Raw genomic sequence first — 22,592 nt, forward strand, 5'->3', positions numbered from 1 at the left:
AGAGAGAGAGAGAGATGCACACACACATAGCAAATAAAATTCTTTCCAAGCTTTTATGAAAGGCAAAATGTTGTGACCTTCTCAGTAATCTTCTTTTAATGAAATAAAGAGAAAGAAATATTGTTTTCTCCAGGTATTTGCTTTTCTTTGTATGCTACATACCTAAGATTTTAAGTCAACAATATTAAGCAGAGCATTCTATAAAGGCAAATATAGCACAGATGAATTACCCATTCACAGAAAATAAACATATTCACTGCAGTTAAAGTACTAACCCTGTGTTCCCTGTCACATTTTCTCACTCACATTTAATTTTCACGAATCATTTGATGTTTTATATTTACTTCAAAACATCACTTGTAATAGGAGACATTAGTTTTATACACTGACAGAGATGAGTCTTTAAGAATTCTACTGACTGAGAAAACAATGTGTATAATCTCACCGGTTTTCACTTATTGTCTAAAACAAGAGAGTCATTCTTATATTTATCTTAAATAGTAATCATATTAAATTAAAATCTAACATTAAAATATACAATATACAATATTAAATATAATATTAAAATTTATATTGCCTTTATTTAAATAATATTTTTCAAGGAACAAATTTATATAAACATAGTGAATTCTATGATATCTTTTGACACCTAAGAATGATGATGCAGTGATTTCTTCAGCTAGTAAATAATAGTATCACGTTAGCTGTTAATATATTTCTAGTACTGATAGAATATCATTTAATTAAATGTATGACAATACTTACTGTTTATAAACACTTCACAGGTTACTAGTGACCATAACTGGTTGTCATAAGAAACATTTTATGTCACTAATACATGTCTCTGTAATGTTAGCCATTTTTTATGAATTTTTGTTTTATTAAAAATTAGTCAACATAGTAAAAAAATGAAAACTACTGCAATATGTTTTGAGGCTTCATATTAAAATAATGTCTTAAATATTAACAAATTCAAGCCATAAACATATGAAGATTAATATTATAGAACCAAGCGGGTACGTAGGAAAAATGCAATGCTCATAATTGGTATGGTATAAAACACCATAATAAATAATTTCACGATAATATCAATTGAGAGTGAAAAAAGAACATTTGACATTAAACATTTTATTCTGAGAAAAATGTCTCAGAAAATGAGAAAAATGGAAGCTTGCATGGTGAAGGACATTTAAAATACAAAACAAAATAGTATTAAACTTTATTGTGAGAGACTGAATGCCTTCTATCAAAGACTAAGACATAGGATGCCCTCTCTCTACATTAAAGCTCTTTTTGTTCCAAAATGTTGTATTTAAGATTTGTTTCAGGTCATTAAAACATCATGGTATGTTTTAACATTTTATTTATCTTTTAGTTATACCATCTATTTTTATAGAGTATATGGCTTAGGAAATGGTTTTAGTTTAAGTATTTCGTGTGGTTTTCATAAAACTTCTGTCTCACTTATTGAGATGTCAAATAGTCACACCAGAAATACCTTAATCCCTTGTGAAGATTCCCTGAGCTTTATTTGTGGAGTTGTGTAGTTTATTTGTGTAGTTGTATACCGGAATGTTTATTTAGTATCCTACTTCTTTTTATTATTATTCATTGATGATTTATTTATTTACATTTCAAATGTTGCCCCCCTACCTGGTCTCTCCTACTCAAGCCACCATCCCTTCCCTCCATCCCTTTGCCTCTAAGAAGGTGCTCCCCTACCCACCCAGCCTTGCCTGCTTCACTCCTATAGCATCCCTCTAAGCTGGGGCAACAAGCCTCGACAGGACCAGGGTCTCCCCTTCCATTGATGTCAGATAAGGCAATCCTCTGCCACATGTTAGCAGAAGCCATGGACCTATCCATATATACTCCTTTTGGTGATTTAGTCCCTGGGAGCTCTGGGTGGTCCAGTTCACTGATATTGTTGTTCTTCCTGTGGTGTTGCAATCCCCTTCAACTCCTTCAGTCCTTTCCCTAACTCTGCCATTGGCATCCCCAGGCTCAGTCTGATGATTGCCTGTATCTGCATCTGTCTTAATCAGGCAATGGCAGAGCTTCTCTGAGGACAGCCATACTAGACTATTGGCTGCAAGGAATTCTTGAAATCAGCAATAATGTCAGGGTTTGGTGTCAGCTGATGGGATGGATCCCAAGGTGGGACAGTCTCTGGGTGGCCTTTCCTTCAAAGAATCAACAAAACTAGGATCTGGGTCTTTGAGAAAATCAACAAGGTAAATTAACCCTAGCCAAGTACCCAAATTAACAAAATCAGAAATGAAAAGAGAGATGTAACAACAAAACTGAGGAAGTTCAAAAAATCAGATCCTACTACAAAAGCCTATACTCAACAAAACTGGAAAATTTTAGTCATTGTTAAATTCAGCAGTTGGCTTCTTTTTAAAACCAATCTGTCTCTTCATGTAATAAGCTAACAAGACATGAGGGTAAAAAGTTATGTGTCTAGTAAATGACTCCATTTAATATATTTGAACAGAATACTTAAGTCTGTAAATTCTCATATCTACATTTATCAAATGGAAAATAGTGATTTTATACTCAGAGACCTGTGGAAATAAAACTGTATTGTGCATAATTTCCAAAGGCTAATGACAATAAGACTTTTTTTTTTCATTTCCTAACACACAAAGAAATGAGTTTCTGGTCATGCTTTGTCTTCCTGGGAACATACAACTACTTTTTGCCAAGGAGCACATGTCATCTTGAAACCAATAATTGCTTTTTGGAATTCATAAGTAGTTCCTCCTCACCCCTGGGACACCATTTCCAGAAATGTTCCAAATAATATCAGAACATTATTGGAACTTAAAAATCTAACATACAGTGTGTAAAGTAGCAGAATAGTTCAGTATTATAGCTGATAAAAAGTGAGTTATTATTTTTGGTTACTATCTTTAAATATATATAGGGGGGTATTAGTATCACAGAAAATACAATAGATGAAGGAGACTATCATTTTCCTTAAGCTTATCACCTATATATTAATAAACTTGTTTTCATTCGATTACTCTTCAAAATCATATTGAATACTCAGAAAAGAAGAAGCATCCTAAGAAAACATCTATCTATGAAGAAAGTGGCTGCTGCATTTACCCATCTGCGAGGTATCCTTGGTTACAGCAGGAGCTGCAGAGTGCTCAGGACAAGGGCTTTAGAGAAACATCTAGTTAAGTGCACTCCTTTTATAGATAAGAAATTTTCATTCCAGAGCTGGAAGAACATCTCCTGGATGCTCCAGGCCAATGGCTAGTTACATTATTTAATATTTTCCTCAAGTGAAATGAAATTTAACTTTTTAAATTGAATATTAAAAATAAAGTAAAAGTCTATGGTTGTACAGTCATTCAAGGATATATTTTAAGATAGTATGTTACTATTTTACATACTTTAGAAACTGTGTACTGGTTAAAATAGACTCATGACTCACATAATCTCAAAAATAAAAGACTACAGATGAATGTTACTGTACCTGAGTTTCCACTAAGTTTCCTCTCTTTTAACTTAATTAATACAAGAAAACCTTACGAACTTTTATTTTTTCATTTTATTTCCTGCCTCTCCCCTTAATACAGTTCACTACAATAACAACCCCATGATCTCTTTCATTTCTTTAGCAATCTAAATTAACCTTAAGTTGGGAACGTGGATGGTTATTCAGAGAATTATTTCACTATAAATCAATGTGTGTGTGTGTGTGTGTGTGTGTGTGGAGAGAGAGAGAGAGAGAGAGAGAGAGAGAGAGAGAGAGAGAATGTAAAAGGGTTGCACTTGAACTAGATATCAAGTAGTCAAGTGGAAATAAGTAAAGATGATAGAGTATGTCAACATACATGCTAGCTCATGCAGAACAGTATTGTATATTGGGAGATGATATAAAAGTTTTGAAGATGAAGAATAACTAGGAGTTATTTCTAGACCTCAATCAATAATGCATATATTTTAATCCATGGACTATTATTTGAAGTTGGGTCCGTGTATCACAAATGATTAAAATGAACACACATTTAATGGCAAGGACTTTTTAGAATATTTGTACTTTTGTATATATTACAAGAAAAATTAAGAAACAAATATATCTATGTATTTGTAACTTTCTGGTTACTGTGACAAAATATTCAGACAAAGCAATTTAGCTAGGGAAGAGTTTATTTTGCTCAGAATTAGGTTTGATACATTATTTGGGGGAATTTCTGGTTGCAGGAGCTTTAGGCAGCTGATCATCCCCTGTCAAAAAGCAGAGAATGATAAAAACAGATGCTCACCTCAATTATTAGTTTTTGTTTTTTTGTTTTTGTTTTTTTTTTGTTTGTTTTTGTTTTTGTCCTTTCCACTTCAGGTAACTGTGAGCCTGAGCTAAAAAAGTAGGTGAAGGAAAACAATGAAGTAAGTAATCGCTAATCTGCAATTTTTTGACAAAATCTGTGTGAAGATGCTTTATGACAATAGCAATTTCAAATGCAGTGTGAAGAACAATGTGGAAAGTTCAGTGTATAAAATGGACATAATAATTTTTAATTCATTATAAAGGCATTTAGTTCATAATAATTTAAGTTCCTCTAGGAGAACCATTTGTTTATTTTTTTCATCTCAGAGTGAGAACATGGGAGAACAAAGTTCTATACACACACACACACACACACACACACACACACACACCAATTATAGAGATAATCTGATGACCAAATTCTATGAGTATTAATAAAATGAGCAGAAAGAATGGATTATGGATTCCTGGTTTAAATACTGTAAAGTGGGAAAATGAATTCTGCATAACTTATTTTAATTCATGAAACAGATATAGTTTTATCAAAGTAAATTGTTACATTGGATGACCTGAAGGGTTAGGGGTTGAGAATAAAAATCCCTATGTAAAGTTAAGCACTAATTATGTTCTCACAGAGTAACGGGGTTCAAGGTTGGAAATTTATGGGATTTCAATAATAGTTAAGGAGGTCATAGTAACTGTAATGAAATTTCTTTCCTTTTACAAAGAGCTTCCCACTTTTCGTTTGGCTTTATTTTTCCATGTGGGTGTTGCGGATACAAAATCATATCCCTGAGATTATGCATCAAACATTCTTACCCACTGAATCATCTTGAGTTTTTTTTTTTAAGTTAAATACAACACCCAACTTCATTCCTAGAGCAACCTTATGACAGTGGTGATGTTGAGTTCAGATATAGTGAACAATTTCTGAGAAGAGCATATGAATACCAAGTGTAGAAGCAGTTTTGAAAAATTGAGTGACCAGGATCTAAGGGTACATGCACACTGTCAAAGAAGGTTCCATATAGTTTTAGAGCAAGCAACAGTAAAAGCACTAAAGGGAAGCATATACTTGTTTAAGATTTTGAGTGACAGAAATAAGATACTGTGTGGGGGTTCTAGGAGAAGATGGTCGGTGTTGTGAGAGTTTGATACTCAGGACCTACGTGATGAAAACAGGACTAACTCCCATGGGTTTGAATTGATCACTACATGCACATTGCAGTACTACACACACACACACACACACACACACACACACACACACACACACTAAATGACATGTGCTTTTAAAATATTATAGGTGGGTTTAAAAAACTTTGTTGGAGAGAAAGAAAATTAAAATTGAGTATGGGCTAGGCAAGATCATTTCAGGCCTATATTAGCAGATAAATTTTGTGACGAGCTGAGAAAACACAGAAAATAATACTGAATGACACTGGAACCTCAAGCAGTAGAGAGAGTAGGTTGAGTTTGAATGAATTTGCTTTATTCTTGGCATATGCTGGCCTTTGTATACCAAGGGCGCACAGCACCAGCATGGGCGCAAAATAGTGTAATAAGTAAGAAAACCAAGCTCCTGGGAGCAGGCCAATTAAATTTATACTCTGCATATGCCCTCAATCCTCACAAAGATTTAAAACCCTCAAAGTCACTGACTAGCGTGCTATCAGCATAGTTGGCAATTGGTTAGTATTGGGAACTAATGCTATGATGGGGAACTGATGTAAGCCATATTCATAGAGTGAATTCTGGAGCATGTTGTACTGTTCAAGGAGTTCTGCTGCTCTTTGTTTAATTTACAAGGCACACACCTTAGCCGAGAGAGGCTGACAGCAGGGACATGCCTTAATAAGCAGCCGACATAGTCCAGATAAGAACAGACACATTTGTGAACTAGGACAGTGGCAGTGGCAACAGAAAGGAGGACAGTTACACAAGAGATTTCAGAGGCATAAGTGCCTTCATGAATCATTAAGTGTGGGAGGCAGAGACAGGACTCTGAGTGTTCATGCCTGCCTCACGGGGGCCACGGTGGTGCTGCCACCAGATAATGAGCCATCAAGAAGAGATGAAGTTTGGAAGGAGGATTCTTAGATCAGGAGTCACGATAGTGTCGTAACTGAATTGAAGGTACTCACTAAGTGCTGCACTAATCTACCACCCGGAAAATATTTTTCTCCAGGGATCGCACAGAGATACTGAGAGTAAATAAGATAATTTAAGAACTATGAAGAAGCAAGCAATGACTTAACTGATGAGGAATACTTTCCTGTACAAACTTCCCCATCATCTGTGTGTGTGTGTGTGTGTGTGTGTGTAATATATATACATATATATATATATATATATATATATATATATATATATATAGTATTAGTTGTAGTAAATTTTGCCTTTTCTTCCTCTTTTTCAATATACTCAGTTTTGTGATCCCAAATATACATAAGTACATACATATAAAATGTATGTTTATTATACTTCTATTCATAATAATGGATTCTGACTTACTTCTTTTGCTAATTTAAAAAAGCATCAACTTAGCTATAAATACAGTAATCTAATTTTAAAAAGTTAACACTGAACATATGGCTTCCAATCCAGCCATGATGAGCAAGGGACCACTTTCCTCAGTCTGGCCAGATTCTACAAGTGAACATCATTAAAGCAGTACACAAAATGCCCCTCTACTATCAGGGTGTCATCCACTTTGAGAATACTCTGGGCATTTTTGATGTTAGCTTGATATCAACCAGGAACTCACTGGCTTTGATATGTCACCTTTCTCCTAGTCATTCAATTACCCTCCTCTTCCTCCTCCTCCTCCTCCTCCTCCTCCTCTTCCTCCTCCTCCTCCTCTTCCTCTTCCTCCTCCTCCAACCAAAACTACAGATAACTCTGGTCTTACTGCTGCCATTGACCATGGTATGCAATCATTCAGCTTGCAGTGCAATGCATTCCACGCTGTTCTCCATCTGTCCGGCACTCTCTTCAGACTCACAGCACCTTCTATTAGTTCTTTTACACTAGATTTTCCAGGATCAAATTGTTGCAAGAATCAAGCCGTGCTATCTGTATTGATATTAATTTTCAATCCTTTGTTTTCAGTGATGCCATTGAAATAGAAATGCACAAAAAGGAAGAACAAGGAGTAGAAAGAAATGATAAGTTTTCAGTCTAGCCACCCACCATTAAACAAAGTCATTGTACCAACCTGGCATTTTCCTTTCCTACTGCTTCATTGTGGTTTCCTTCGAGAGATTAATTTTCCTATGGCACCTTGGTAACTTGTACTGTGTGTGAAGTGATTAGATAATTCTTTTCTGCACATATATCTTAATAAGTGCCCTCAGGCAGCATCCAAGTGACATTGAGGACAGGGGATTATACTAGGGATTTAGAATGCAGCATCGGCCTTCATCAGCTGCCATTTGTGCTGAACATCTTGCTGGAACAAAATGACTAAACAAAAGTGTGCTAGTCATGAGTTTGTGATTCTGTTTTAGGGTGCTGTGACAAATATAGAAATATGGATATGCAGCAGAACTTAATCCCAGCTTCTCTTTCTGGAAGAGATAACGACTGGAGATTATTTTAGTATTACTTTTACAGATGGGAGGCTTTAGTGAAAAGGTAGCCTTGAGATTTTGGGTTTTTTTTTTTTTTCTGTCTGAAACAAACGAAAAATAAAACTGATCTAGTACATTATGATCAGTATCCCTGAGAACCAAGGAACAGAAGGTCACCTTTCTAAGCACTGCTTTGACCTTTATGCTTGCTTGTCTAAAACAAAAGTGGCTTTAGAAGAACCTTGTGGGTGGTAAAGGCAGCGCAGGGGTCAGATCCTTCTCCGGTTTGGAGAGTGATGTGTTGAAGGCTGACTTCTACATATTAGGCTTGTTTAGTTCCTGAATCTATTCATCTCTGAGCAACAGATAAGGTACCTTCCATATTATTCAATACAAAAATTATGTCCTATGAATATATGAAAAGGAACCATTGGAAATCTGATAGAAACTTAAGTACGTAATTAAGGCTTGCCTTAGTATTAATAGTAAGGTGAGAACATGAGGTTTATGTCTGAAATCGGGACATTTTTCACTTGATATAATAACCTTGAGTCGTTGGAACACTATGCACAGAGCTTGCTCTCAGCTTTTCAGAGTTCACATTGACTACATCTATGTATAGCTGGTTTTCTGCTACTTTGTGGGTTCTTCTTTTTCTCATCATTGATACCCTGGTTTCACCATTTGGATATGTAAGAAAGAAGGATAAAGGGGAGAGAAATAGAGAGATCCCTGGATCTAGTTACTTTCTTCTTGTTTCTTCTTTGTCTATGACGACTAACAAATTGCAATCAACCCCATTGAATGACCAAAACTACCACCACCACCTCTCAGGGTCCTAGCATATATATATATACATATATATATATATATATATATATATATATATATATATATATATATTCTGAAGTTCCTAGAATTCCAAATGTCATACAATCGCAGTGCTACCAGCAGCTGGTAAAACCATGCCTCTGCTAGAGCACAAGGCAAATCAAAGTCAGCTGCTGAAGACAGTCTAAAGAAGCCCCACATTCCTACACCTGGAATTAAAAGGAAAATATATTCTTAAAAATATTTCTGTGTTATTTAAAGTAACAAAAATTCCAGAATTGTCACCACAGATATGAAACATTTCTCATCTCCAAATATGTCTAATTTGTTCCCATGAAGGGTTTTTAATCTATAAAGCATACCATCTAGATTGGCTACTTTTATATTACTGTGCTAAGACACTATGACCAAGGCATCTTATAGAAGAGTTTACTGGAGGCTTACAATTTTAGTGGATAGTCAATGGCCATCATGATTAGGAGGCAGCAGGCAGGCAGTGTGCTGGAACAGTAACTGAGAGCTTGAATATTGAAACACAACCACAAGGCAGAGCTGTGAATGCCATAGGCTTTTGAAATCCAAGATCCCACCCACAACCATGCATCTGGAATTAGTTTGGGTTATTATTGTTCTGATGAAACACCATGAGGAAAACCAAGTTGAGGAGAAAAGGGTTCATTTGACTTGTATATACTGAATCACAGATCACTGAGGGAAACCAGGACAAGAAACCAAACCAGGCTGGATACTGGAGACAGAAGTGTACAGGCCATAAAGAGTGTTTTTTATCTCTCCCTGCTCCCCGAGACTTGCTCAGTTTGTTTTTGTATAGCACCAAGGACCACCATCCAAAGGATGGTACCAGCCATATTGAACTGGATCTGCACACATCTATCATTATTAAAAAATCGCCCTACAGTCTTGCTTACAGCCCAATCTTATTCAAGCATTTTCTCAGTTCAGACGGCCTCCTCTCTGATGGCTTTATTGTGTGTCAAATTGACATAGAACTTTCCAGTATATATTTCCTCCAACAAGTCCATACCTCCTGATCCTACTTAAAGAGTTCACTGAACTGGGGACCAAATATTCAAACATTAGCCTGTGTTAAACAGTCTCATTCAGACCACTCTAGCATTAAAAGTCATGAGATTCACTTTCAAATATTGACTTTAAGCTTATCTTAATAATTTAATGTCCTGTGTGCACTTAACATTTGCAGTTTTAGAAGCATTTAATGATTGACAGCTTCCTAAATGCCAGTATCTCATATATATAGAAATAGATAGATAGATAGATAGATAGATAGATGATATAGATATAGATATATACACTCAGTATTTATTTTAATGCATATAAAATATTTGGAAATGTTGGTCCCATGAGAGTTTCAGATAATGTCACAGTACCTATAGCTTATTATTGATGTAGTTGTGACTTGAGACAGGTCTATCTAGTATGTGAAGTTTGTTATCTTATCCAGTTTTGGAGCCAGTATAAAACTATTAAATTGAACAGTGATTTCCAGGCACGTTATTCAGTTGCCCATATGAACTCACAGAATTGTGACAGTAACAACATACACAAGGACTGTGAAAGCTCCAGCCAGAAGAAATCCTGGCCTAGTGGGTGAGTGGCCCTCTAGGTGAAGAGCTTTTGTCATTCCATAGGCGCTGGGGGAGGAGATTTTGGTTCTGTTGGTTTGTCTGTTTCATGGTGGAACTTCTGATAGTCTAATCTTTACATATCAGAACAGTCCATAATCCCAATACTAGTTGGGTCACAGAAACTGAGTGGAAAGCAGAGAAAAAAAAAAAGTAAACTCAAAGTTGGTGGAAAGAAGTGAAAGAATGATAAGAGTTGGGGTGGAGATGGGGCAATATGTTAAAAATGCATTGCATGAAGTTCTGGAAGACTCAACAAACATGTTTTAAATACATGGAATTGCTCAGAGGTCAATGACTCCTCACCTAATTCAGTTACTTGTATGATTATTAAAAATGTTGCAATTTCAATATATTATCAAACATGCTCCCTAACAGGAATAAATTAATTTTTAACTAATAAACATGTTATTTTCACAAAGAATTGCAACTTACTTTAATAAATTAGTACAAAAATTATCAAACCGTTTCAAATCCAATTTGTCTTACATTGATAGTGTACACGTATATTTATCTGTGCAACTACAATACCAGCTATCATTTTGTCTAAAAAATGAACCTGCTTCAGTATCTTTGTGAGTGCCACTTGTAAGATGTGCATCTAAAAGTTTTACAGACTGCGCGTGTGAGTTAAAATCATTTTCAAGAATATCTTACCAGAAGTTGTCTTCACTACTTCAGTGGTATTCCTCAATCCAACAAAGGAAAACTGATACAGCCTCCACGATCTTGTGTCACCCACTTCAACAGAACTGCGCTTCCATTGATAAACAATTTCTTCACGAGGATATCCATCTACCATAAGATGGGGAAGCTCACATTAAATAAGACAGTGAATGACCAGCCAGAGGTAGCAACCACCTTCTTTGAATAAGTTGTAAATACCAAGGGAGGACAAAACTGAAAGTCATATAAGTACACTGGACTGGCCTTGTGGAATTTGCCTCCCAGAAAATTAACAAAATTTATATCACATCCTGTTGTAAAAGACTAAAAGTAACAAAGTCAAAACTGTCTTTGAAAAATGTCACTTTTAGTTTCATGTAATGTAAACAATAAAGAGTATTCTAAATGTTGTAAGATACAAAAGTATCCAGTACAAAGTGAAAATTAGATATATAAAAGAGTATTTCATAATGAAGGGTGGCCAATAGTTCAAGATTTTGAAAGTCATGTAGACACAGGGAAACACTGAAAAAAAAATAAAATAAAGAGGCTTCTCCAATAATTATCCTATTATCATGACCATTTACATGATCAGATATCAAGTTGTTCAGTCTACTGATTTTAATTTTTAAATTTTGTTTGGGGAATAAGAAATTTCTGTATTAGTAGCTCACTTGGCCTTAAGTTAATAATATCTTGTATTGACCTGATTATTAAAATTTCACCAGTTGTGTGCAAAAAAGACCAAAGAGAAAGGAAATATATGATGGTATTAGCATACAGTTTGAACTCAGTTTTGACATACATGAAATTTAAAATTAAAACCATTATATACAAATGTCAATGAATGCAAAATGAGCTTAATGAATATCTTCATTGCATTCACAATCAGGGTAAAACAGTCATGAGTACGACATTGCTAGCTACAATAGGAATTCTGAACTACTCTTTAGATAATCCTTAATAGAGACTATTATAATTACTATACCATAAAATTGATGGTCACTATATATTTCCTGAGTGGAAAATACCATTACTGATTAACTGTGGAATGTCCTTTTCCCAGTAAAATATGAATGTAACTAAAAGCCAAGGTTGGCAGTATGGCTCCGTGGGAGGATGTGTATCTATCATGGGACAAAGTACTGGTTTCATTCTCTAATGTGGCCCCAAATGAATGGATGCATGAATGAAGAAGTGAAGAGACAAACATTACTTCAACCATTTATGTATTGTGAAGTGAAGATAGCCATTGACTATAAAATATGAAATTCTGTTTAGAGGAAATATTCTTTCCTTTATACTTTTATTTCTTTTTGGTTAAATCTTTGTTTGCTCTTGTAAATGAGAGAGAAAATGGAATCTACTGAACTGCTGGGGGCATGTAACAGGACACACTGAGAATGGAAAAACATGGTGCCACATGGGAACGCTCTGAGGAGTATAGAGGTAAATGATTTTTTTTTTTTTTTTAGAACAGTAAATGGTATTACACTGTGTGTAGGTTCAGGGGACAATTGTCTGACTCAATAGAATTCCAATTCTGCTTGTAAAGGAGATGTCAGCTTTACAATTGAACACACTCTACTCAAATAGATAAACATGAAAAAAGATATAGAATGGGAAATTATATATATATATATATATATATATATATATATATATATATAAAACCTTCTAAATATATATTATGTACATTATATCACTGGAATTGATCAAGTAAATAACAGATGATCAATTCTCTTGTCACTGTCTTTTAAAATTAAATACGGGCATGGCTTTCTTGATCTTAGGAGTCTCCCTGACTCTACTGAACAGAAATTATGTTGATGAAAATGCATGTTTAAAATCCATGTTAACATTTCATTCATTCAAAAATGTCTAACTGTTAAACCAGAAATAAGGCAGAGATGGATAATCTAATATAGATAATGAACAAATAGGAATTCATGTAGAAAACTGAGGCCTGTTTGCTTTAGAATATCTGTGGAAGTTTCAGTATTTAATTGGTGGTAGAGTTGTCAAGATCTCCTTGATATGTTATATGGGCTGATGAAAATAATGTCAGGCTTTTACACTGTTGACATGTCATACATTTTTACAAATATTTTACCAACAGAACAGTGTTAATGTGAAGTACACTTTGCCTAAGAATGTGTTATAGCATTCTTCTGAGTCCCAGGATGAAGGGTATTGGAGGTATAATATCAACCATTTATACTTTCTATTGAGTCCTGGCCTGGCCTTACAGTCCACCTCAACAGTCAGTCTGGGCACCCATTGTCTATTTTTTAAGAGTTGTCCATTCCATCAATTATTTTTGCAAAGATTGTTTTAATTGGAACAGTTTTGAATTACAATTAAAAAATGATGTCAAAATCAATAGCAAAACTCAGTGCCACTATGCAATTTTTCAGATTCATTGCATTAATTGACAAGGCAATTAGAGTGACTACAGGTGGCAGGGCACAATCTGGAGAGAATATTACTTACAACTGGAGAACTCCAGGGGGCAGGAGTGTTCATCCATTGGGAAGTTGTGTAATTGCAACTGGCACTCAGCATCAATTGTTAGCCTAATTAGAACAACAATAAACAGACAAAGAAAAATCATTTTTACAATGCACACTGACATCCTTTCTAGAATAATCTTACATTGTGATTGATAAAGCAAAGTGATCCTCTATGCAAAAAATTCAAGTTCTAGGTAAAAATTATTTCTGAGCATATTTTATTTACTTAGCAGACAGAACCACCTAATTCACCTCAACTCCATTAATTCAAAATATGTGGTTACTTGTTTTGTATTTTATCTTATTTATTTTTTGCAAATTAACTGCACACAGGAGATTTCTCAGTGAATATTTTTAACTTATTTTAGAGAACATACTGTTTTAGGAACTTAAGCTCATTTAGTGTTTGCATCAAATGAATGCTGACAGTTCTCTGATCTTATCGGCTAATTAACACGAACCTTCTGTTGACAAGAACTTGCTGTTTTTAAATTGCCATAGGTGGGTTTTAAAATACCACTGCTGCACAAGGTACTGGTATGCACTTTTACGACAGATATAGATAGATAGATAGATAGATAGATAGATAGATAGATAGATAGATAGATAGATAGATAGATAGATAGATAGATAGATATGTTATTATCCTATATAGGATGTTTTATATAGGAGAGGATTATCTAAAAGCAAACAAGAGATGTTAAGTGCACATACAATGAGACAATGAGAATGGCTTCACTATTGAGTCTCAGTTTATACAAAGTTAAAATCGCAAGATGTGCAGTTTTAAGCCCTGGACTGTGACTCAAGAAGGGAGTTTAAATCTAAAGGAGTTCTGACCACCTTTGGAAAGGCATAGAAAAAATTGAATCACACCGTAATGGTGATGATTGGTGGTTTTCAAAATGTTCGTGTTTGTGAGCTACATTTCTTACAAGCTACAATACCACTGCTTAAGTGATAGAAATGTTATTTTTCAAAAATTTAATTTAAAGAATTTTATAATTTGCATGACTTTTCATTGAGGACATGTTGGATGTTTTGTGGTACAAGAGAGCAATGAATAATATTTCTACGTATCTTCAATGGCCTATGAAACCTTGATGAACTGAACTACTTCTTTACTAAATGCTGTGATGGCTCCATTGCACTGAAAGGTATTCAAGGTCACAGGGACCAGGGACACGGTAGTGATTTGTACTTAGGCTCTACACTCATCACAGCAGGAGACTTTAATCACTGTCTCTATGATCATTCTTCAAAGAAAAGTTTGGCTTTACTCACAAATGAGATTTTAATTAAATCTGGTTTTTATTAGAATTATCTCTCAAAATAAATTGGTGTTCTTCTTATTAAGATAATACAGATAGATTACAGATTTAAGTATAGATTCAGGAGTATAAATAGCTCTACTAATATATGCATACATGTATTCAGACATTTGTAGCTCAGATAAGCAACTAAATTAAAAATCATCTTTCTTCATAGATACATACATTGTTTCAAGTCTTAAGCAGATCATAATTGACACTTAGAGGAGGGTTCTATAATTAAACACTGTTCCCCAAATTAATAAGAACTCGAAATTGACTACAACATTGTAATATGATAACAAGACTTGAGGTAGAGTGAATGATTGCAGATTTCACAAGCCAAATGAACTCTGATTTATCGTACAGACTTTGATTTTCACATTTCTAATTCTAGTCATTACCTTATCAGGACTTTAATAAATTCCCTCTGAATCTAAAATAGACACAATGACTTTCTTTTGCAATTGGAGTCACTTTTCTCAGTAACTGATCTAACTATGGTAGAGATTTCAATTCATTTGAAATGAATGGTTATGGTTAGCATTAAGCATTACAAGGAATAAATATATTTTACTGGTACCTATGACAAGTTAACTTAGATGTATATTTAGATTTTGCTAATATATAAATAAATCTTACAACATATCACGCCCCAAAAATTGGCATTTTACCTGTCACTAATTTCACCTGTAACAATTCTGTGGGGCAAGATTCTTACCTGTCGGGTAAAGTACCACTAGCTATAACTCATGGATATTAAAGAATGGGAGGTAATTTGGTGGGAAGTAGGGAGACATTTGTACTGCAGAGTGAGAGTTCCACATTCACCACATACTGTATGTCAAAGGTCCATGCATTCAAGTGCTACTTAAACGGGGATTTGTAAATTCAGTTTCCTTACAATAAAAGGATTCTAAAGATGACAAATGGTTATGAAAATTCAGTAGCTCCATCTTTCCTAATATTTAACATCTGCTTTCAATTAATACATCTAACTATAAAATGTAACAAGGAAAATATAGTGCTTGTTATGTAAATGAGAATGTTGATACATATTCTAGAGCCAAGTTCATAGTCATATACATAGTCATAGCAAGTTCTGTATATAGAAAATTTATAGTTACTCTAGTTCATGGGATATCAAGATAGAAAGCAAAGAGTCGTAAGGATCCTTTTCTATCCCTCCTTCTTTCCTTCCTGAAAGCATAGGGTTGATTTTGTTCTTATTTTCAACAAATACCTCTTCCCACCCTCTCAAAAAGTACCTTAAGGTGTAGAGAACTCGACCATCATTCCATATTCTCAGCATCCTATTAGGAGTGGTGATCCAGTGAGCATCAGCCTTTTTGGAGTTCCTGAAGAAAGTGTCTGGAATCCAGATTTTCCCCACCATATTGCTATTCAACCGGAGAACTTTAATGGTACTGTTAAATTTCAAACGTCTGTCATACCAGGTTTGGGCAAAAAAAATATCAATTGTATATTCCTGTTTTAAAAAGAACAGAAGATTTAAAGTGTTTATGATTTAAAGTGTTTAATCTTGTGCTTATTTCCAGTATGAGACAGCATGGAATAGTCCAACAGGAAACAATAGCTTTGCTGGTGAGGTCTCTACCTCAACTGTCTTGTACACAGGTTTTATACATTTATGATTTCTTGCCAAATCTCCAAACCCCGGTGAATACCTTCCTTCACACATACAAAACAAGAAGGCAGACCATTATTTGCTAGGGAGAAGTGGAGGTGGGCGCTTCCTTATCCACTGTAGAATATTTAGCATGATTTCTGCCTCTATGACCCAGATACCAATGTTACCTAAAAGAATAATTGTTCCAGGTTCACTACTGTAGAGCAAATTGAAGCCCCATGCATCCAAGTATACTTAAATGGAGTTGTAGGTTCAGCTGACTTAAAATAAAAGAAAGGTTACTCCTGTGAAAATGTATAAAATGCTTTGCCCCTGACAAATAGCAAATTCGAAAGACAACATACTAGAAGTTATGACTGTTTATTCCATTTCTCTAAATAAGATTAACATAATTAAATTGCTTACTTTGCTTAGCTATGCAATGCTTTTATTTGTGAGTGGATTAGAATAAAGTTATTTTATTAAAATATTAGTAGTGATTCTTACACTGAATTAATCTCTCTCGTGGAGCATATTCTTAAATGTAATGATGACAGGTGAACATAACAATTCACTTTAAGAGCCTATCAAATCAAATATAAGACAGGTGACATCAGACAAAGACAAGCAAGTACCGTGTGACATTTAGGCCTGCAGGGCTGGAATTAGAAAAGAGCAGATCTGGTGAGGCTGCCCCATTCATAGGCAGTCCCGAGGAAATCCTTCTTTATTAGTTATGCTTTGTTACCCTCTTTTTACAAAAGAAAAACTAACCCTAATACATGGGTCTACCTTCAAGTTCCCGGATACTCGTGGTCTTAGCGTTTTGATTTGTCATCAGTATGAGAGTTTTTAGTGAAAACCCAAATCCTGCTGACACTTTGTGTGGTTTTTGTTGTTGCTTTTGTTTACTTTTTGGTTTTGTTTTTTGTTGACACTTGTCCACTCATTTAATAAACCACTTTACATCTATAATCCAAAGAATTGGCTCTTATAACAATGAATGGCATCTTAAATTATGCAGCAGCAGCGTGGTTCCAAACAGCCATTCCTGTACTTTTCACTGCTTCGTATACTGATTCAGTCAGATTGATCTTAAACAGGAAAAGCAGAAGAAATGAAAATGACTTAGAATTCTTAGAATTTGGAAAACTCAGCAGGGCCTCCTTATTTATCTGGTATCCCATACTCCATTGTGTATCACAAAGCATGAGGCATCTGGGGCAGGCCTGGTTTATCACTACTACACGAAACATCAGGATGCATGGATGTTGCTGCATGCACACTGTTCTGCAATCCTTTCACCTGTACCACATGCTCCTGGGTCTCACTGTGACAGACTACAGACCACTGTTTATACCCTGCACCTTTCTCAGTTCAAAATCCTTTTTTATTATATGAATTAATTATTTTATTTATTCATATCCATAATCCTGACCCCATTTCCTCTTAGAGAGTTCTTTTCTCTATACCCTTTCCCTTTTGCTTCTAAGAGGGTAGCCAGCAGAGAGGTCCAGAAGGCCAGGAGAAGGAATGGAAAGATGTAGCTGCCAGGGCTGGGATTGAGGAGAAACAAAGTCCCAGAGACCTCAGATGTGAGAGGATCCCAGGACTCAATGTGGATGATCTTAGCCAAAATGCCCAAGAATGCTGTATAAAACCTGAAGAGACTACCTCCAATATTCAGACAGAAACCCACTGGAGGGATGGGGTCACCCCCCACCTACAAAATTTTTAACCCAAAATTGCTTCTGTCTGAAATTTTTAAGTATAGGGTAAATGACAAATTTTATGAACTATTTTTCAACTAATTAATGCTGAGTTGAAAAATAAAATGATGCAATAAATCTAGACATAATTTAGCTCCAAACAAAATGACAATAAAAACCACATTTCATAAAACTAAGGGAAGTTCCCAGAGACCCTCATTCTGACCAGAAGCTAAGCTTTACATTTCCACACACTTCCAGCACAGACAACACTAAATTATTACTTACAGACTGTCTTTAAATATTTACAGTTTGGTCCAAATACTCAGGTTGTAATATTTGAGATTATTTTAATGATTATGTAAGTAATGAGAGTAATTGTAAGTTTATGTCATCCTCTCTGTGTTTCTGAACATAACGATACAGCATAAAATACATTTATTCTATCATGGTAAATACCAGGTTTAATTCATAACATCACTATAATTTATTGTGTTGTTATATATATTACAGTATAAGGCATGGCACTGAAATAATAATTTTCTGCTATATCAATTTAGCTGAATTTGTATTTTTACTATATATTACCATATTATTCATAATAAAATATATTATACATTTATATCATTATAGTATATTAGATATTTAATCTAGTTTTTCAATTTAGATTTGGGTTGAAAATATAAAATATACAGTATGTACTCTAAGAAACATTTCTAATTTGAACCAAACTATTATGTCTATACCATCAAGCTTCTAAAAAGAAGACAGATTTCATATGTATTTTTGGATCAACATTATATCACAATTACACACATTAATTTCATATCAAACCACATTTGATTCTAATGACAACTATCTTCAAATTTTAAGCAGTATAATATCATGCAATATTGTCTTTTTTTTCAAAATCTTCATTTCCTTCAAAAAAATATAGTCCTTATTTCTAAGCTAAATATAGACAATTAAATTCTATAACTCACCATATTGATAGCATTCACTGGACCAATGCTGTTCACATACATGTCTGTATGAATTAATGTTGGTTTCACTGCAAGGAAAATTACAAGAATGTGTGTTTGTTTTTGCCAGGAACAAAATTGTATTCATTTAGTCTGCTTTTTTAGCCTGACTCCCTAGAAATGATTTATTCACAACTAATTTAGTTCTAGTCAATGCTTCTTCACATTTTCATATTTTTTGTTTTCAAAGAAATATCTTCTTTTAATCAAGTTATTTCAAAATTAAAAAAAAATGTGTAGTAGAAATCAAGAGATGTTTCTTTCAGTTTGCTTTTTCTCCAATGTTCTCTCGATTCTCCTGGTTTTCCTCACTTTCCCCTCCCACTCCCCATCCCCCACCAGGCTCCGGAAGCTGTTTGTGATTCCTGACCACTCTTGATTGATGCACATAGGAAAGTGATTAATGAGTGATAGGGGATCTAAGTTTTAGAAGTCCAAAGTAGACAAAACAACAGTACTCCTGTTGATGCATTTTTTTTTTAAACTTCACCTTCATGCATCTCTAGCCAATAGCGAATCAAAATCTTCCCCAATGACCTACTGTGTAGACAGTATAAGAAACTATATGGAAACTGTTTCACACCGATTTGTTATACAGAACTAATATTTAAAAAAAAAAAAATATGTGGTATAACGTTCAAGATCGAATGAACATGATTTATTTTAAGTTAACATTTCCTGAACAGAAGATACATGAAATGGTTCTGGGCTTAAATTCAAGCCCATTTGTCTCATCTTTATTCATTTTTCTTGAAAGTACCATGCCCAAGCTCTCTATGGCGCACAGAGTTCTTCATCACCACTGACATCCACACCCTTCCCCTCCTGAGAGTGAGATTACTTCCTTGTCTCTTGACTTTCGGGTTGGCAAACCTTACTTAGACAGACAACATCTATACAAAAGGGAATGTGCAAATTCACTCCCAGTCAGCTATCGGATGGAACACAGGGCCCCCAATGGAGGAGCTAGAGAAAGCACCCAAGGACCTGAAGGGGTCTGCAATCCTATAGGTGGAACAACAATATGAACTAACCAGTACCCCCAGAGCTCGTGTCTCTAGCTGCATATGCAGCAGAAGATGGCCTAGTTGGCCATCATTGGGAAGAAAGGCTCCTTGGTCTTGCAAACTTTAGATGCCCCATACAGGGGAACACCAGGGCCAAGAAGTGGGAGTGGGTAGGTAGGGGAGCAATGGGGGGAGAGGGTATAGGGGACTTTCGGGATAGCTTTTGAAATGTAAATGAAGAAAATACCTAATAAAAAATTTGGAAAAAATAATTTAAATTTTTTGGCACTTGAAAAAGACCAACATGTCATTCTACTTGAGTAACTAACGCTGGTAACGTCCCTTTCTACAGCACAGATTCCATAGCCTCGTCATACCTCCGATGTCAGGTCGCAGTTTGTTGTCGTACCCTTCGAGCAGATTGTTTAAGATGACAGTGACATCACCCTCTGGAACTTTTGGAGTCAACACCCATGTTTTATTAGAAGCGTAATCTTCATAGTCATCGTCCGACTTTTGGCTGGTGAAGCTGAGAAAACAAAATAACGGTCGTCAGTCATAGATTACTGCGGAGTCCATGTCTACGTCAAACAAGCCAGAGGAAACGAGAAATGAGGCCGGACTTCACAAAGGTAGAAAAACAGCAAAGGGCTTCTCGAATGGTTAATCTAATCAACTAAACTGTGCAGACGGAGATTAAAATAGTGCCTCCAGTTTTCCAGAGTGTTCTACCCTCCCCTCTATAAATATCCTCCCATCTATAAATAAGCCATGTGTTATCTTTAATTTTTGCCTTTCCATATTTGATGTTCATCTCTCCCAACCTGCCCAGCCTCATAAGGGACATTTTAAAAATTGTGAACATAATATTTAAATTATTATAGTGAAGCCTAAGAATTCAGCCATAACATTGTAACGTCGCCTTGCTCCTTTGAGAAGTTAACTTACTGCGACCTATTAATGAACATAAGAGAGTTGATAATTAGATTCACTCCCAACTCCCACAGTTTTCAGGGCAGCCCCTCCTCCCGCATTGAGCCGCTGAGGAGAGTTCAGGCTTACTGCCTTTTCTGTCCTCAGGCTACATGATGTGTATTTTCTCCACTTTCTTGCACTGATGGCGAGAGCCAACCATTTATCTTTTGTTGTTAAGAAACTGGTACAATGAAGAAAAATGTAGTAGCAGACTTTAATTCACCCGTTGTCACAGCAATCTTAACTAAGTTGGACTCTCACAGAGATGCTGGGTACACTGTAGTCATATGAATAAAATTCATTGTTTTGACATATCAAATAGTCGCAGGACTATATGCTTTCTGCGTTATATGCTGAAACCTGTTGAGAAGTTCTTCGTATCAGTATAGAAGTGTGGAATGGATTTGGAAGATGAACTGAATCTCCTGATTTTTATCTTCCCTATCACATGGTCTAGCCCCTCCTTTGCCATAGGCAAAATTGTTGTAATTTTCAAGGTCAAGGAAAACGTAAGCTCTGGTCAACCTTTCCCTTTCACTTCTATCAGCACCCCAGAAATCTGTACTTTAGGATGAAATTGGTGGATTGTGGAAAGTTAACATATAAAGATTCACACCCCAGTCTTAGATTTAGTTTTAATCTTCTAATTAGGGTATAGAATTGGTAGCATTAGACAGCAGATTGCAACTTTGAACAGATCATATTTTTTTTAATTTTTATTATATTTATTTATTTGAAGTTCTTTAATTGGGGGTAGGAAAGTGTGTCGTGGCACAAGTGTGGCGGTCAGTACTTGAGGAAAGGTCAGCAAACAACCTGGGGTCGTCTGTTCTAGCATGTGGTTGCTGGGGAATCAAGCTAGAGTCATGAGGCTAGGTGGCAGACATCTATCGCTGAATGTTGCATAGTGCAATATTGATCTGCCAGGCAAGATAGGCCTAATGGTGCACCTAATGCACTTGAGTTTTTGGGTACTATTATGGGCCAACCCCATGCCTTTTGATTGATTTGCAGTCTTTTCCTCCAGAAGGGAATTCAAGCCTGGTACCATGTTCTACTCCTGGTAAAGTCACAGACCCTAGAGGGGAATTTTGATGTTGTTATTTTCATAAGCTGTCAAACTGTTTCATAAAGATTATGCTTACACCTACAAGACCTAGGCTGCTCCCAACTTTGTCCAGAGAAGTTTTTCTTCCCTCTACACATTGTTAGTGCAGAGACTCACAACTGTTCAACAAATTAGGAATGTTTGGCTGTAAGCACAGCGTAACTGTTAACAACCTTCCCCACCCCAATGCACCCGAGCTTGCTAAGGCTCAGGGCACATCATAGCAGAGGAGATTAAAAGACTGGACGACAAGAAGGTGTGCTGTGGAATGGTTCTTCAGGAAATGGCATGGTTATGACA

General features: G+C 35.5%; 1 protein-coding gene across 2 annotated transcripts in view; it reads right to left on the reverse strand.

Annotated features, from left to right (window-relative positions):
* Positions 1–22,592, reverse strand: part of Gabrg2 (gamma-aminobutyric acid type A receptor gamma2 subunit) — an 88,954-nt gene that overhangs the window by 45,090 nt on the left and 21,272 nt on the right. For both annotated transcript variants that reach the window (XM_021211872.2, XM_021211873.2), the window contains exons 2-6: positions 20,587–20,738; positions 19,164–19,231; positions 16,110–16,330; positions 13,512–13,594; positions 11,010–11,147 (exon numbers count right to left, since the gene is read on the reverse strand). In XM_021211872.2, coding sequence (XP_021067531.1) covers positions 11,010–11,147; positions 13,512–13,594; positions 16,110–16,330; positions 19,164–19,231; positions 20,587–20,738 — 662 coding nt within the window. The remainder of the gene's footprint in view (positions 1–11,009; positions 11,148–13,511; positions 13,595–16,109; positions 16,331–19,163; positions 19,232–20,586; positions 20,739–22,592) is intronic.

This window comes from Mus pahari, chromosome 14, assembly GCF_900095145.1.
Source record: "Mus pahari chromosome 14, PAHARI_EIJ_v1.1, whole genome shotgun sequence".
Taxonomy (NCBI): domain Eukaryota; kingdom Metazoa; phylum Chordata; class Mammalia; order Rodentia; family Muridae; genus Mus; species Mus pahari.